The sequence below is a fragment of the Suricata suricatta genome, chromosome 13, assembly GCF_006229205.1.
Source record: "Suricata suricatta isolate VVHF042 chromosome 13, meerkat_22Aug2017_6uvM2_HiC, whole genome shotgun sequence".
NCBI classification, from domain to species: Eukaryota; Metazoa; Chordata; class Mammalia; order Carnivora; family Herpestidae; genus Suricata; species Suricata suricatta.
The window spans coordinates 85442078-85459285 of NC_043712.1; the positions used below are offsets into that span (position 1 = coordinate 85442078).

Sequence of the window (17208 nt, forward strand, 5' to 3'; positions counted from 1 at the left end):
ACTTCAGATAGCTGTGAAATTAGGTGATTAACTAGTTGTTACTTAACCTTCTAATTTCTGTATAAGTCTAATTACATGAAACAGAAGTTGGTGTTTTGATTTTTTACTTTGCTTTTCTGTTTGGAGTGTCATTGCAACTACTGTATTGTAAAGGATGGAAAATAATTGCATATGTTAAAAAAATATGAAACTTTATAAATTAAAAAAATAAATAAATAAAATAAAAAAAAAAGAAATTACATGTAAATGCCTGGTGTCTAATGTCTGGCAAAATATAGTACTCAATAAATGATAGTTTATTTTTGTGGTTGATATTATTATTATTGTTACTTTCTATTGATATTAGAATATCATGAGAGTAGAGTGAATATATCCTTTTCTCCAAAATATAAATATAAGGAGAGATCCCAGAGGTTTACTCACATTTTATTGAGCTCTGTTGTGACCATGGCCATTAGATTTTCATAAAGCCCTTTAAATTATTCAGTTAAGAAGTCCAATGACTAAAAATTAATTATCCAAGTCTATTTTGGTGGTTGATAGGCTTTTCTTCTTGTCACATTCTGAGTAGAGGTAAGGACAGATACTCCAGGGAAAACCAGGACTTACCTCTCTTGATTATGTTTGTTTAGTCTGTAGAACTCAAAATGTCTTTACTTGTTATCTGTTAAGATTTTCTATCTCTTCATGAGTTAGTTTAGGTCATTTGTGTGTTTCAAGGAGTTCACCCATTTCTCTAATGGTTACCTAATTTTTGCACACAGTTGTACACAGTACTCTCACAATTCATGTTCACCTCTATAAGGATAGTAGCAATTCCTCCACTGTTGTTCTGACTGATTTTAGTAATTTATGTTTTCTCTTTACTACTTTGTCAGCCCGGCTAAATGTTTATCAAATTTGTTGGTCTTTTCTAAGAACCAGTTTTGGGTTACATTGATTTTTTCTATTATTTCATTTCTCTATTTCGTTTATCTCTGCTCTAAACTTTATTATTTCCTTCCATCTGCTAGCTTTGAGTTGCTTTGCTTTTCCTTATTCAATTCCTTATGTTGTGAAGTTACATGATTGATTTGAGACCTTATTTCTTCTTCTTTTCTTTCTTTACACATTTATTTTTGAGAGGCAGAGTGAGACAGAGCACAAGTGAGGGAGGGGCAGAGAGAGGAGACACAATCTGAAACAGGCTCCAGGCTCTGAGCAAGTGTTCAGTACAGAGCCTGACACGGGGCTTGAACCCACGAACCATGAGATCATGACCTGAGCCAAAGTCGGTCATATAATTAACTGAACCACCCAGGTGCCCTGAGACTTCACTTCTTTTTTTAATGCTGGCATTTATGCCTATAGATTTCTGAGTACTTCTGAGTACTCTCACTGCATCCCTTCAGTTTTGATAAGTTTTTTCATTTTTATTTGCCTATGTTTTCTAATTTCCCTTCTAATTGCTTCTTTAAGCATATATTGTAAGTTTCCATATATTTGTGAATTTTCCTGTCTTCCTTCAGTTCTATATATATTTTACCTTCATCTTGTTGGCTGGAGGAAGTACTGTGTATAATATCTGCCTTTTAAAAATTATTGAGACTTGTTTTGTGGTTTAACATGTGATCTGTCCTGTGGAACATCCCATAGGCACTGAAAGAAAATCTCTCTTCTGCTATTGTTGGGTAGACTGATTTATTGATTGAGTTCAAGTCCTTTCTTTAAAAAAAAAATAAAGTCCTTTATTTTCTTAATTCTTCTAAAGTCTAACTGATCAGTTATTGAAAGTGGGGCATTGAAGTTGCCAACTACTATTATAAAACTCTGTATTTCTCCTTTCCACTCTATTAATTTTTTGCTTCATATATTTTGAGGTTTTGTTATCAGTTGCATAAATGTTTGTAGCTTTTATGTTCCTTGAAATATTTTACCCTTCTTAATATATAATTTCCTCCTTAGTCTCCTTTGAACTTTGTAGAGTGAAAGTCTACTTTGTTTGATATTAGTATAGCCATTCCATCTACTATTTGTATATTTTTCCATGTTTACTTTTTTTTTCCATAATATTTTATTGTCAAATTGTTTTCCATACAACACCCAGTGCTCTTCCCCTCAAGTGCCCTCCACCATCACCACCACCTGTCTTCCCCCCTCCCCCCTCCCCCCCAACCCTCAGTTCATTCTCAGCATTCAACAGTCTCTCAAGTTTTGCATCCCTCTCTCTCCCCAACTCTCTCTCCCTCCTCCGCCCCCCCTGGTTCTCCATTAGATCTCTCCTGTCTTCCTGCTAGACCTATGAGTGCAAACATATGGTTTCTGTCTTTCTCTGCCTGGCTTACTTCGCTCAGCATGACACCCTCAAGGTCCATCCACTTTCCTACGAAGGGCCATATGTCATTCCCTCTCATTGCCATGTAGTACTCCATCGTGAATATATACCACATCTTCTTGATCCATTCGTCAGGTGATGGACATTTAGTTTCCATCTGTTTACTTTCAACCTATTTTTGTCTTAGAAATAATGTGAGTTGCTAGTGGATAGCACATAGTTGGATCATGTATTTTTATCCATTCTGCCAGTCTCTATTTTTTGATTGGAGAGTTTAATCTATTTACACTTAATCACTGATAAGAAGGGCTTTACTTCTGCTATTTTCCAGAAAACAAATATGTTTTCTACATGTCTATAGTCTTTTTGTTCCTCATTTTTCTCATTACTGTCTTCCTTTTAATTGATTTTTTTTGTGGTGAAATGTTTTGATTCTCTTCTCAATTCCATATATATAGTACAGATAGTTTCTTGGTAGTTGCCAAGAATGTTACATTTAATATCCTAAAATTAAAAAAAATCTAATTTGAATGGAGGCCAACTTAACTTCAATAGCTACAAAACCTCCTCTCCTATATAGCTCCAACCTTGTTTACTGTTACTATTTTCATAGATTATACATTGTGTGGCAAATAATATAAATTAATAATTATTTTCTATGCATTTTTCAAACCCTGAAGAAAATATAAAGTTGGCTTATAAACTAAAATTACAATAATAATTGCTTTTGCAATTGTGCATGTATTACCTTTACCTGCTTTCTTTGTATGGCTTCAGGTTACTTTTTTTTTTTTTTTCTGTCGGAAAGGCTCTTTTTAGCATTTTTTGCAGGGAAGGTGTAGTGGGAATGAACTCCCTCAGCTTTTTAAAATCTGAGAGTGCCATTTCTTCATTATTTCTGAAAGACAATTTTGCTGGATCTAAAGTTGTCCATTGACAGTTTTGTTTATTTTTGTTTCTTTCTTCCCTTAAGCATACTGGGTGTATCAGCCCACTGACTTCTGGCCTCCAAGGTTTCTGATGAGAAATTGACTGACAATCTTATTGGAAATCCCTTGTATGTGTGGAGTCATTTTTCTCTTGCTGCTTTTAATATTCTCTCTTTGGCTTTATCTTTCAACATTTTGATTACAATGCCTCTTGGGGTGAATATCTTTGATTTATCCTATTTAGAATTTGTTAAGCTTCTCAAATGTGTAGATTAATTTATTGCAGTTTCAATCCTTTAAATTTGGAAAGTTTTCAGGCATTATTCCTTCAAAAATTTTCTCTGCACCTTCTATCACCCTCTCCTGCTGGCATTTCCACTGACTATGTTGGTCCACTTGATAGTTTTCTTTAGGCTCTGTTCATTTTTCTTCATTCTTTGTTCTTTCTGTCCTTCAGACTTGATCATTTCAATTGGACTTTCTTTAAGCCCACCAATTCTTTCTTCTGCTTGCACAATCTGTTTTTGAATCCCTTTAACATATTTTTTCATTTACATTATTGTACTTTTTTTCAGAATTTCTTTTTGGTTCTTTTAAAAAACAACTTTATCATTTTTATTGATATTATTTCCCCACATATTATTTTCCTGTCTTTGTCTATACCTTCCTTTATCTCTTTGAGCATCTTTAAGACAGTTGTCTTTAAAGTCTTTGTCTAGTAAGTCTGACACCTGAGGTTCCTCAGGTACATTTTCTGTTTATTTAATTTCCATCTCTGAATCAGCTATACTTTCCAATTTCTTCGTATGCTTTGGTATTTTTTTTTTTCCGTTGGAAATTGGGAGTTTTGAATCTTATAATGTGGAATCTGGAAATTAGATTCTCCCCCATTAGCCAGGGTTTGGTGCTTTTTTGTTGTTGTTGTAGGGTGCCTCTGTGCTGGGGTGTCTTTTCTGAGCTGCATCTTTCCTTGGGTAAGCATGATGGCTTTCTAAGTCCTCCTTCATGCACAGTTGTTTCAATATAAAAAACAGGTGTCACTCTTTTAAGTCTCCTGGAAGCCACTGAAGCTGATGGGGGTTGTAATATTGGTGGCCAGCCTCCATGTCCACATCTCATCAATCAGAGCAATAACTTGCAGTGGGAATCCATGACACTACTAGTTGGATGACCAGGTCCTGATTGGCCACCCTGGTTCAGTAAGCTGCCTCAGAAACACAGATTGCATTCCTCACAGCTGTCTGAAAAAGGGCTGGATATCTGCCACCACCTTCATGGCTTGAATAAACCAAGGTAACCACAATTTCCCAGTCAAGCTACCCGCTGGACTTTACCAGTGCTCAAATAAACTACAGCATTCCAAAACATTCACTCGAGGTAGTTTCTGCTAGTACGATTGTTGTCCAGCTGCACAGATGGATGTCTGGGGCTCCCAATGCCACTGTCATTTCTTCCTTCACTCCCTCAAGGATCAATCTTAACAGCATAGTATAACTACTTATTTAACCTTATTGGTTTCCATGCGTGAGGCATTCTTATTTTCTAATACTGGATATTTCTAACTTTTAAGTTTTTCATTAAACTTAGAATGTCTATGACCTGTTCTATTCATTATCTGGAAACTATGACTTTAAAAATCCTGGACATTTTGATTAATCAGAAAATTACATTGCACTAATATCCTAGTCAATCAGGCATCCATATGTCACTCTAGTACCACTTGGTGGGGTAATTGAAATAACCTTTCTTTGCCATTACTGACTATTGCAGAATGTGAAATAATTATAAAAGTATAAAGGTCCATAAGGAGAGCAATTTACCTCTTCTTGGCATTAATATTTAGGAATAGAATCAGTGTCCCCTGGGAACAATCAGCTCAAGTGACTTCAAAGTTTTGGAGACTATCACCATGGCAAAAAAAAAAGTAATTATAGATAGATTTCAGTGTGAAAAAATTATAAATTTACTTTTTATAGCTCTGACTTTGGTGATATAATTGCACCTAAGGGCATGACTTAACAAAGAGGGATTGAGAAAGGAAATGCCACTGACCTCTCAAGCTGTGCATCATGGGATATAGTTTTATAATGAAGGTCCTGGGCAATAATGAAGCTTCATAGAAGCTTCCTCTATGTGTATGCATGGTTTTTTTTTTGTAGGTTTTAAAAATGTTTATTTTTGAGAGAGAGAGAGAGAGAGAGAGAGAGAGAGAGAGAGAGAGACAGACAGACAGAGCACAAGCAGGAGAAGAGAAAGAGAGAGGCAGACACAAAATCTGAAACAAGTTCCAGGCTCTGAGTGGTCAGCACAGAGCCCAGTGCAGGGCTTGAACTCGGGAAGAGTGAGATCATGACCTGATCTGAAGTCAGACACTTAACCGACCACCCAGGTTGCCCCTATGCATGTGTGTTTTTAAAGTTTACACTGGATTAGGATTACAAGACTTGATGGGGTTTAAAAATATTAACGGGGGCTAGGAGGCTGTAAGCCAAATAAACAAGGATTGTTCGAATGCCTAATTGTGTATTAGCCCATTTGCTAGCAGTGTATGTCTCCAAGAAACTAGCTCTCTAGAAATCCATCTCCTGACAGCAACCAACCTTGAATTTGAAAGTTTCTCAGAATGGAAAGTGGTGACTCTCAAGAATTTTAGTGTCTTATCACTAAATTTGCAAAGCTGGATTGCACCACAGCCCAGCTACTTATCAGCTGCCTTAGTACTCTCCTTTCTGGGCCTTGGTTAACTCATCTGTAGAATTGGGTCATTAGACTAGGTATCCCTGAAGTCCATCCTAAATGCACCTGTCATGATCTCACATATTTCAATCATTGGGTTCAACTTCCTGCTCTCACAGGTGTTCTCTGTAGAGCACCCTTCTGCAGCTGTTGCCAAGCTAGCTCCCAGGAGAAGGCTCCAGGCAGGTTAGAAAAATCTAGATTCAGTACGTATGTCCCTCTGAAAACAGTGCCAATGTTCTTCCCCTATCTCTTTTAGCAAGTTAGATCTCACTTCCTTTTGTCCCTCCTTCTCCTCCAGGTCTTATACTTTCAGCAAATCTTGGACTTTTCTTTCGTGTTCCAAGAACGTGTTTTCAGAATCCTCATTTCCTGTTTGTTTTCCTCTAGGGCTACATCTAGTCATTAACGTTCCTATCACAGTGTGTCCACTTGATTGAGGTTACGAAAATAGTCGAATTATTGGTCAGTTGAGACATGCTGTGTTCCTTCAATGGTTAGACATGTTGTTCATATTTAATATTTCTAGTTAGTATAATTTTAAAAATTAAAGTGCATATTTAATCTAGTATTTTCCCCTCTCCTTTAGTCCGCTTAAAATATTGATGGTGTCTCTTATAATTAATAATTCCTTGGGAAGGATGAAAAAATTTGATTAATTCCTCCGGTATTTTCAGTACATTTGTAATAATGTACTAAAAGGTAAATTATGTAAAGTACAACTATCTTGCCCTAATGAGTCCTAAGAGAATGTTTTTTTCCCCTAGAGTTATACTGGAATTTTAATTTTTTAATAAACCCAAGCCAATGTTTCTCTCCTGTGGTGCATATGTTCACAATTATATACATATTATTTTAGTTTTTATAGATCCAGGAGACTGTGTTTTGATGCTGACTCTCCACTTCTGTTCAAATGCTAATGGGTCAGGAGCTCTGTGGTCCCAGAAGTTCCATGAGCTCTTGATAAATAGACTCACATTTTATTAGTACTGTCATTTTCTCAAAGTCTTCTGCAGAGTGACATGAGTAAGAATTTTTATGTAATTATAATTTTGAATTTTGCTTAACATACCAGCATGCTTAGAGTTTCTTGTTTAAGGAGACTGATTACTTTTTATTTCCTGTCATCCTCTTTTCTCTGCATTTTGCTTTTCCCACCTCGACATGCAGACATTACCATATTGCATTGGAGACACTGAACAGTTGCTTATTATTTTGTGAATTCAAAACTGGATTGAAATAGTTTTCAGCCCTAGTTTAGGAACAAAAATCAGAGCCAAAACTTTTACACTAGTGGGAAAACTTGCTAATGAGGGTGCTCATAGCTCTAATAGGCTTGAACAAAAGGAACTGGTAAGTCTCAATTTTATGCATGTGCTTACATAATGAATCGTATTAGGAGTCTTGTCACAAGAACATACACAATCAGCTCAATCCAAATGTACTATACCACTGTCTCCATATTAGTCTTCCTTTCATTTTCACTAGTTTTTTTTTCCTGACATTTCTTGCAAAAGATAAATCCTTGTATATGGCACAGAGCTCTAGACCCTGGCTTAACTGCATTTGCCCTTTAGATGGCAATAGAGAAATGGCCCAAGCAACACACTAATGGCACATTAATTTATAATCTCTAGTTGAGTTTTCGAAATCACAGTTTACATTTTACTTTACTTGAGGTCATGATGATTCACATGCTTTTCTGCCTACTTATTCTATCAGTATTAAGTGAGGAGTATTTAAGTCTTCCTTGTATTTGTATATTTCTCCTTTCAGGTTTTTGAGCTTTTGTCCTATGTATTTTGAAGCTCTTTTGTTAGGTCCATACACATTTAGGTTTGCTATATCTTCTTGGAGCATTGCCATGTTTATCATTAGAACGGTTTTTCCTGCATCTCATAGATTTTGATATGTCACATTTCTATTTTCATTTGACTCTAGTTATTTTTGGTATCTCCTTTGGTTTCTTCAATGTCCTATTGGTTGTTTTGTAACATGTGGTTTAATCTCCACATATACGTGGTTTTTCCAGTTTTCTAATTGATTTCTACTTTTATAACCATTGTGTTTGGAAAAGATGCTTGATATGATTTCAATCTTCTAGAACTTGTTGAGACTTATTTTGTGGCCTACCATGTGACCTATCCTTAAGAATGTTCCATGTGTACCTGAGAAGAATGTATCTTCTGCTACTTTTGGGTGGAATGTTCGGTATATATCTACTAAGTCCATCTGGCCTAATGTGTTGTATAAGGCTGATATTTCCCAGTGTAATCTCTACTAGGATGATATGTACATTGATGTAAGTGGGGTGTTCAAGTTGCCTACTTGTACTGCAATATATTGTATTTACTGTGTCAATTTCTCTTTTTAGGTCTGTTTGCTTTATATATTGTAGTGCTCTTACATTTTGTGTGTATATATTTATAAATGTTGTATCTTCTTCATGGATTGACTTTAGCATTATGTAGTGCCTTTCTTTGTCTATTATTACAGTCTTTGTTTTAAAGTCTATCTTACCCCAGGGCACCTGGATGGCTTGGTTGGTTAAGCCTCTAACTCTTGATTTTGGCCCAGGTCATGATCTCTGCACTGTGGGGCAGAGCCTCCTTGGGATTCTCCCTCCCTCTCTCTCTCAAGATAAATAAATAAACATTAAAATAAAATAGTCTATCTTATCTGGTACAAGTATAGCTACAACAGCTCTGTTTGGGTTTTCATTTCATAGGGTATCTTTTTACAGGGCCACACTTTCCGTAGCGCATGTGTCCTTCCTTTGAAGTAAGTCTCTTTATAGGTGGCTTGTAGATGAGCCATCTGACTATGGCATAGTTGCAGCACGGGGAGAGGGATAGGAGATAGTGATGTCTCACTACTACCCCTCTTCCTGTTCTTGCCCGAACCCCCATCCTCTTTTGCTGGGGTTTTTGCCAGTTTTCTAATTCAGATGGTCTCTGCTGCTTCAGACCTTGTATTTCTATTGTTTATTCTAAAAAAAAAAAAGAAAGAAAGAAAAAAATAAACAAACAAAAAGGAGAACTTCCCAATTCACACAGTAAATTCTCAAGTGTTTATGGTAATACAAAGTCTGAAGCAGCAGAGACCATCTAAATTAGGAAACTGGCAAAAACCCCAGCAAAAGAGGATGGGGGTTTGGGCAAGAACAGGAGCAGGGGTCGTAGTGAGACATCACTAGTCACATGTTAAAATTCTGAGGCAGGGCCAGAGGGATTGGTTGATATGGGAGATATGGGGTTACATGAGAGTAAGGATGACACCAAGACATTTTTGCCTGAGCTACTAGGAGACTGGAATGGCCATTAGCTGGGAAAAGAAAGACTGGAGGTGAGAACAGATTCAAGAGAACAAGGACAGGAGAGGAGGTAAGGTCAAATGACTTCTAAGACACGGGCTGAGTCAGACCATACAGTTAGACACACAAGGAGGAGAGTTTAGGGAAATGGGTTCAGGATGAAAATATAAACTTGTGGGTCATCAGCACACCAATGGTAAAGTCATGAGATTATATGAACTCCCATAAGGAGCGAATTAGAGAAAAGTAGAATGAGAAGATAAGGAAAAATTAGACAAGGGAGACATAGGAGCAATGGCCCTTGAGGCAGAAGGATAACTAAGAGAATGTGGTGTCTAGAAGTCAAATGAAGACACCTTCCCCTGTGAGGAGGTATTGATGCTCATCAACTGTTGCTCCAGTGTTCATTAAGGCAAAGATTAGCAACTCAACTTTGGACATAGAATGTGATTGGTGATGACCAAGACAGGCAGTTTATGTAGGGGATAAAGCCTGCTTGAGTGAGCTCTAGATAGAATTGGGAGAGAAGAATGGCCAACAGGTTCATGCAGAAACAAACAGATTTGGAATAGACCTCCAGATATAAAAGATATATTAGAGATGGCCAAGAGGTACCAAAAAAAAGATGCTCAACATCACTCATCATCAGGAAAATGCAAATCAAAACCACAGTGAGATATCACCTCACACCTGTTAGGATGGCTAACGCCAAAAAGGCAAGACATGACAGGTGTTGGGGAGGACGTGGAGAAAAGGGAATGCTCGTGTACTGTTGGTAGGAATGTAAATTAGTGAAGCCAGTATGGAAAATAGTATGGAAGATCCTCAAAAAATTAAAAAGAGAATTACCTAAGTTGTGAGAGGTGTAAAATAATGTAACTTCCAACAAAACAGATGAGGATTTAGGAAATGCTACCATCTTTCATAGGAAAACACAATTGCTTCATCTCATCCCAGTAACAAGAAATGTGGGTGACACAGCTCTTTGCTCTGAGCATTTTTATGCGTGTGCTTCAGCTGGTCCTGTGGGTTGGAAGCATTGCTTTTTTTCCTTAAGATTTGTGGGACAGAACGTTTTTGCAGAAGCAATAAATAGTGTATGTGTTCTGTAAGTTAGCTCCCATAGCCATTCCTAGCCCCCTAGGAACAGAACCGAGAGAGCAGAAGGGCAAGTACAACAACGGATATAAATATTTTCTGGAAAATGATTCCATTACCTCGAACCTTCTCAGTGGAAGAAAAGATGGAGGCTTCAGATAGCAAGCCGAGATACCCTTCCCTCAAAAGTAAGTACCTAATTATAGGCTATTAAAATGAAGGATTACCACAAGGCTGTTTGCTGGAAGGATTTGCAGAGAGCAGATCAAGAAGGTCAGGCAAGTTCAGGGTCTGTTGGCCATGGCCAGATTACCTTTTACAAAATTTGTCCATAATTTAAGTAGGGAACTGAATTTGGCCAAAGCACCTTCCCTCTATTGATTCCGAGATGCCACTGCCCTCCACCACCACCCACCCGTCAGCCCGCATCACTGGCTGAGGCTTATTGGAGACTTGGGATGCAGAAGTAGGCGAGGGGATTGTATTGTCAACACTCCTGTCTCATTTGTCAAACAGCTTTATGTATTTGATACTGTGGATTGTTTAAAAATAAAGCAAACCTCACAAACCTAACACCAAGAATGTGCTACGGGCACAGTGTGAGTTAGGCGCCTCTTCGCCGGTCCCCTCCTTTCTGCGTCCCTCAGCCGGAGGCCTCCCTACCTCGTTTCTAAGGCGAAGAAGTCGTTTGGAGTGTGGGGACTTGTCCCTAACAAAATAAATAATGTGATGCCTTTTTACTAAACAATAACTAAAAATGGACAAACAAGGTACCTTCCCTCATTAGGTGCTGGCAGAGTTTTGCTCGCTTCCAGTGCGTGATTCTTCAAACCGTGGGTCAGAGCTCAAGCTAATGAAAATCTGCGAAGGAAAGGATTGGGTGGGTTTCCTTCAGGCTTTTGTCCAGAACAAACGCGTCCACAAGCGTTTTCTCTGGGTGGGGGGGATGCTCCTCCCTACTGCCAACTTGCTAAGTGGCTTCAGATCCACCCAGAGGGCCTGTGGTGGCGTGGCTACTCAGCCTTGGAAGGATGGGGGTGAGGCCCCTGTTCCAGGTCTGCCTGTGGGGTCCTGTGGGGCAGTGGGGGCGGTTGTGGGGACTGTGTGGTCTCTGAGGTGTTTCTCTAGGTCTCTGTGAGAGGTCTCTGTGTAAGATCTGTGTGGGAGGTCTCCGTGGGTGGTCCCTGGATATGGGCCTCTGTCACAGCTCTCTGAGAGATCTGTGTGGGCTCCCTGTGGGTCTCTGTCAAGGTCTCTGTGTAGGGTTTTCATGTGGGTCTCTATGGGAGGTCTCTGTGTAAGGTCCCTATGGGAAATATCTGTGGAGGTCTCTGTGGGAGGTCTCTGTGGGGGGTCTCTGTGTGTGGGGTCTCTGTGGGGGTCTCTCTGTGGGAGGTCTCTGTGGGGGTCTCTCTGTGGGGTCTCACAGCGCCGGGTCTCAGCCCCTTTCCCGCCTTACTGCACGTCCAGCAGGTGGAGGGCACAGGACCGACTCCCTCAGCCTCCTGCCTGTGGCCCGTCTCCGGAGGGGCCTGTGGGGTCCGCAACCGGCTCCTCTGCTCTCCGAGCCCACTTCTCGGGGCCCCTGAGGGGACCCAGCAGCAGCAGGCTCAGGGCCCCTGCTCCGGGCCACCCTGTCCCTGTCCTGAGCTCCTGAGGACCCAGGGCACTCTCTCTCCTGGTCCCCCCTGCCCGCCCCCCAGGTCCTGGCTGCACTGTCACGCCCCCACCCCCACCCCAGGGTCCTGGCTGCACTGTCACCGCTGGGTCTGAGGTCCTGGCTGCACTGTCACAGCTGCCCCCACCCCCCGGGCGGCTGTGTTGGAGGACAGGGCCCACAGGCAGGGCCAGGCCCCCCAGGGAAGCTGTACTGAGCAGGCCTGTGTTCCCGGTGCCCTGCACTGGTCCCCGGCGCACATGGGGGTCCTGATGGCGTGGGGGCAGGGCCATCCCTGCTGCCTTCTGGACGGGGCCTCTCCTGGGGTGGCACTCCCCACCCTGTGAATGAGTCCTCAGCCTGACCCCCGCCCATCCCCTGGGACCGTCCTTGGGCCCCTCGATAAGTCCAAGACCGCCCGCGGCCCCAGGCCTGTGCAGGCCCATCAGACGGCGCAGAAGGGCACCTGCCCGGCGGCCGGTGCCAGCCTGGCCATCTGTGGAGGACCCCCAGGGGTGGGGACGGCTCCTCTCCTCGGGGCCTGAGGGTGGCACCATGGGCTCCTAGGTCACCGAATCCCGGGGCAGGGGGCGGCGGTCCCTCACGGCCTCTGCGCCCCCCACTCACTCACCGGGAGAGTTGGCAGCGTGTCCTGGTCCCACGCTGGTCGAGTGTGAGAGAGCAGAGGTGTGATGCTGAGCTAAGGGGGGCTCCCGGATGATCTGCATCCCAGCTCCGTCAGGGGTCCTGGGGCAGGCGATGGGGTGGGGGGGGGCAGGATTTCTCCCACCGCTGCCTTCAGGGCCAGCCTGGCCTTCAGACTGCTCCCTGCTCTGACGGTGAAGCTCTCTTCCAGGCGCCCTAGAGCCCACGGGTTTCTGCCCCTGCAGACCCTCCCCTACAGCCGCCCAAGTTCAAGGTAGAGAGAGCAGGCCGGGATGGGTGGAGCCAGATCCCGGGGTTGGAGCTTCCAGGGTGTGTTCCTCTTATGGAAACTGCAGGTGTGTGAGGGGGGTGGTCTGGAGCACACCACGTGGTCGCCCTCCTTTCAGGGCCCCATCCCTTCTGGGAGCCAAAGCAGGCACCCAGGGGAGAGCATGCCCTAATCCTCCACCCCCACTATGGGCACAAACAGAGGTCAGCTTATCTCATGAGAAAAAAGTTTAAAAAACCATATATTTTGGAAAAATAAAAATTGTGGTACCAAGAAGCCATTAGCACATAGAGGGTGTGCTAAGCAGAAGAAACAGGCTTTCTCTGCGTATGCTCCATTTTTTCTTGAAGGAAAGCTCTTCTACCAGGAAAGACATGAGAAGCACCCACAGCTTGATGGCATGACACACATTTCTGAAGACTGCATGCTGGGTGGTGGCGGACATGACCTGAGGCTCCTGCCGCCATCGGCTTACAGAGGCGGGGTCTGCCTGGGGACCCCGGCTCCCTGGGTGGGAAGACCCACCTGCCGCCCCCGTCTCTGGTTTGCTGGCTCTCGTTAGGACAGCCGTGGGCCTTGGGGGTGGCCTGGTGATTGGAGGCTGTCTCTCTCATCACCCCTCTCAGGTCCGGGTAGGCCAGAACCCCGTGACAGCAGCAACGCCCACCCCCTGGGCCCTGGAATTCTTTGGGCTGATTTGTCTCTGAGGCACGAAGTTCTTGGGGAGGTCCCAGTTTCTCCACCAGGATGTGCCCCACGGCTGTCATGACTGTCTGAGCTTCAGCAGCTCTGCCATCCATAACCAAGCTGCCTCTGACCGCTCCCCGGCCCTGGACAGCGGCTGATGCAGGCTTGCCTGTCTGAAGGGGATCTTCCAGTCCTTTGCCTTTTTTATTGTCAGTAAGACAATGCAGAAAGTGCCTCATCCTTTTTCTAAAGTGGCTTTCTGGAAAAATATGTCCCTCTTCTGGCATGAGGTGGAGGTATTTGTTCCCAAGGCTGTCTCCTGTTCTTCTAAGCTGGGGAGGGTGGCTCAGCCTACTGGCTTGGGAAGCCCTCCGTTCTGCAAACCCTTTTTCATTCTCCTCTAGTTTGGGACTCTTCGGGTCTTCTCTCTCATGGGTGGAGGCAGTCGGCTTACCCTGGCTCTTCCCCAGCTCGTCAGCTGGGGGTGTGTTGGGCTCCTGCTGCCCCCGACTGCTTGGTCTGTTGGCTATCGGCTCACCTCCTGGCACCGGGGAAGGTGGTGTGTCCCTACTGGCACATTGGCTCTGGGCACCGAAGGGTGACTTCAAGATGTCTTCAGCAAGGAGAACATCAGTGTGAGAGTCTTGCAGGGGCACACTGGTATCATGGTCTTGGACAAGAATGCTGGTGGCAAAGTCTTGCTGGATGAGGTCACAGGGAGAGTCTTGAAGCGGTATGCCGGAGGCACAGCCTTGAGACGGTTCCTCTGACTCTGCCTTCTCTTGGAGCTCAAGCTTCCTAGTGATCTTTGTTTTGAGGCTTGGCTCCTTTGGCTCTTGGACACCCAACTCTGTAGGTGGGGAGGGGCTTTTCCTCGTCCCTGGAGACCCTGATCTCCTCAGATCCACATAAATGGCTTGGCTGTCAGGCAGCATACTGGGTCTTAAGATCACTTTCCAAGCAGGGGCCTTCTCAGCCTCTGTTGCCTCCCCAGCCCCTTCAGCTCTTGAAGCTTGGGACCTGAACTTCACCTCCAGCCTTGCTACCTTGTCTTGTGAAGCCTGAGCCCCATTCTTCCCCGTTAGCTCATTCCTGGCTATTCCTGACCTTAGACTTGGCTCCAGATTGCCTTTCCTGGCCCCCATAACAGTCTCACTCTGCGGGGTTCCGTTTATGAGGCTGAGTGTGAAGGTCAGAGAAGGTGATCTACCCTCCTGTCCAGATGAAGGGGCCTCTGAGGGCTCATGGCTGTCATCTGGGGAGGTCCCTTCCGGGGCCTTCTGAACTCCCTCAGATGGGGGTGCGGGGGCAGGCAGGGAACTCCTGGAGGTGGGAACAGATTCTCCTGTTATCCCCTTTTCTCCTGGGTAGGGCTCAGGGGGTTTCCCCAGGAATGTGTAGAACTTGGCCTTCGAGTGGGCCCCAGATCCACAGGTGGCCGAGCAGGGAGAGGGGGACTGGGGAAGGGGCAAGGGTTGAGCTTCATGCGGCTTGAGATTTAAGGTCTCAAAGGCTTGGAGGGTGAGGGCCCACCTCTGCTTCACCCGAAACCTTATGATGTGTGTTTCCAGCATCTGTCGGGTGAGTGAATTAAGGAAGGCCAGCTCATGGGAGGTGTTTACACACGGTTTCCGACCCTTCAAGGGTGCTAATTTTCTGATTTCCGTGTGAGTGTGGTACTTGGGCAAAACATGGTTGGCCACAAGCCAGGATTGACGTACACTCACGGGGATCAAACCCTCACTGATCTGTCCCCATTTCGTGCGCAAGTGAACTTTCAAGGTTTCTTCTAGATGTTTCTTATTTGGACGCCTGGCCAAGTATTTTCCTGAGCCACTCTTCAAGGTCCTCATCAAGTATCTTTCTAGATCCTTCTCAGAGTTAGTTCCTGGAACCTTCTCTGGGAAGCTGGCTGAGGCCCTGGAGAGATGTGCCGGGATCCTCTTCAGGTATTGCCATGGACCCGTACCAAAGTTGTTCTTTAATTGGAATCTTGCTTTGCCCTTCCTCTGGGAGCTTCTAGGGTATCTGGCCCTGGCCCTCTGTGCAGTCTGGCTGCTTTTGGATTTAGATACAAAGGACCTTGAGAGCCCCTGCTTGTCCTGGGCCTGACTAATCCTTGGGCATTCACCCTGAGGCGAGTTCAGGTCCAGAGACGCTTGGATCCGGTGGGACAGACTGCCTTGGTGTTTATCCTTGCTGAGCCTCCTTTGAAGGTTTTGCTTCTGGATATTAAAGATGACAAAGTCCTCGTGAACGAAGGAAACGGACTCAGAGGCCTGGTTGTCGGGGGGAAGCCTGGCAGGGACGTGGCTAAAGAATTTGGGAAATCTCAGCACGGAGGGTAAAGTCCTTTCCCTTTCTGGTTGCTTCTGTAGCAAGGGCTGTTCCAGATGTCGAATTCCAGTTGGGACGGAAGGTGGTGTCTTCTTCTGGGACGGAGGGCCAGACCCCCCACAGGTCCTCGTCTGGGGTGGCAGAGAAGCTGGCCTGGTCGGGACAGACAGTACAAGGTGGGCCTCGGGCTGGGACACGGTGGGCGGGGAGGGTTGGGGTTGGATCCCACGGCAGGGTGGGGCAGAAGGAAACCGTGAAGATACTTGATGCCGAATTAGAATTGGCAAGCAATTAGCGATACTGTTGAACAAAACAGAGGGAACCTGTAGCTGAGAACTAGAGACCAAGGCAGTGGCCACCAGGGACTCACTGTGCAGAGAGGGGAGGCCCCAGAAGAGCTGGCTGCATTTCTGCTGCAAGCTGTCCTCCAAGACCTCAGGGAATGACAGCAGCTGAGGACCGGGTAGCTTCTCAAGTGTGTCTTTTCCATTCCAGAAGGACTGTGGGGTAGTGGTGTCCTGCTCAGCACCTAGCGACTTCCACAGAGTCCCCCAAAAGTTCAGAGGGCTGTCTGAGCACAACTCTTTCACAACTGACCCATCTTTTTCTTTCTCCTTCCAAATCTTCAGTTCTGCGCTTTTGGTGATGAGGATCTCCAGCAGCTTCTGGACATCTGGGTCGACAAATGAGGGGTTATGAGTCTCTATCTGCCTGCTGGTAGGGTGCCCCCAGAGCAAGGCCTCTTTGGGTGACAGGCCAGGTGTTCTTGGTGGCACTCACGCTGTGCCGGGGGCAGGGGTGGGGAAGAACCAGGACTTGGTGCTTTCCCACCACCAGGAAAAGGACAAGATGGTGTAGCTCACAGGGCCAAGGCCTGAGGCGGCTGTAATGAGAGCTGCAAATAGGAATTACCTGGAGGTGAGCTCTTCGTGACTGTGTCCCGTGGGGTTCTTTTTAAGTTAGACTGGTCTTCTTGAGGTTCTGCAGGTAGGATGGAGGCCAGACGTGGAGGGTGTTGGGTAGGAGCGGGGGAATCCAACGGGGTCTTGGCGGGCGCCGCATCCATCACGGGCTCCCCGCAGGGCTGCTGGGCTCCAGCAGGGGCTGCTTTGCATGCGTCCCCAGGGCCTTCTTGCCCTAAGGGCTGGGGGAGGCCTCCCTGGTCAGAACGCGGCCCCAGGTGGCTGCAGGGGACAGGAGGCA

The 17208-nt window shown here is 44.9% G+C and overlaps 1 protein-coding gene across 6 annotated transcripts in view; it reads right to left on the reverse strand.

The window, feature by feature from the left end:
- LOC115276986 (spermatogenesis-associated protein 31E1-like) overlaps window positions 1–17185 on the reverse strand; it is a 36425-nt gene extending 19240 nt beyond the window's left edge. For all 6 annotated transcript variants that reach the window (XM_029921095.1, XM_029921093.1, XM_029921090.1 and 3 more), the window contains exons 1-3: window positions 16918–17185; window positions 12679–16678; window positions 11165–11251 (exon numbers count right to left, since the gene is read on the reverse strand). In XM_029921095.1, coding sequence (XP_029776955.1) covers window positions 13281–16678; window positions 16918–17071 — 3552 coding nt within the window. In that variant the 5' untranslated portion in view covers window positions 17072–17185 and the 3' untranslated portion in view covers window positions 11165–11251; window positions 12679–13280. The remainder of the gene's footprint in view (window positions 1–11164; window positions 11252–12678; window positions 16679–16917) is intronic.
- Window positions 17186–17208: the final 23 nt, after the last annotated feature.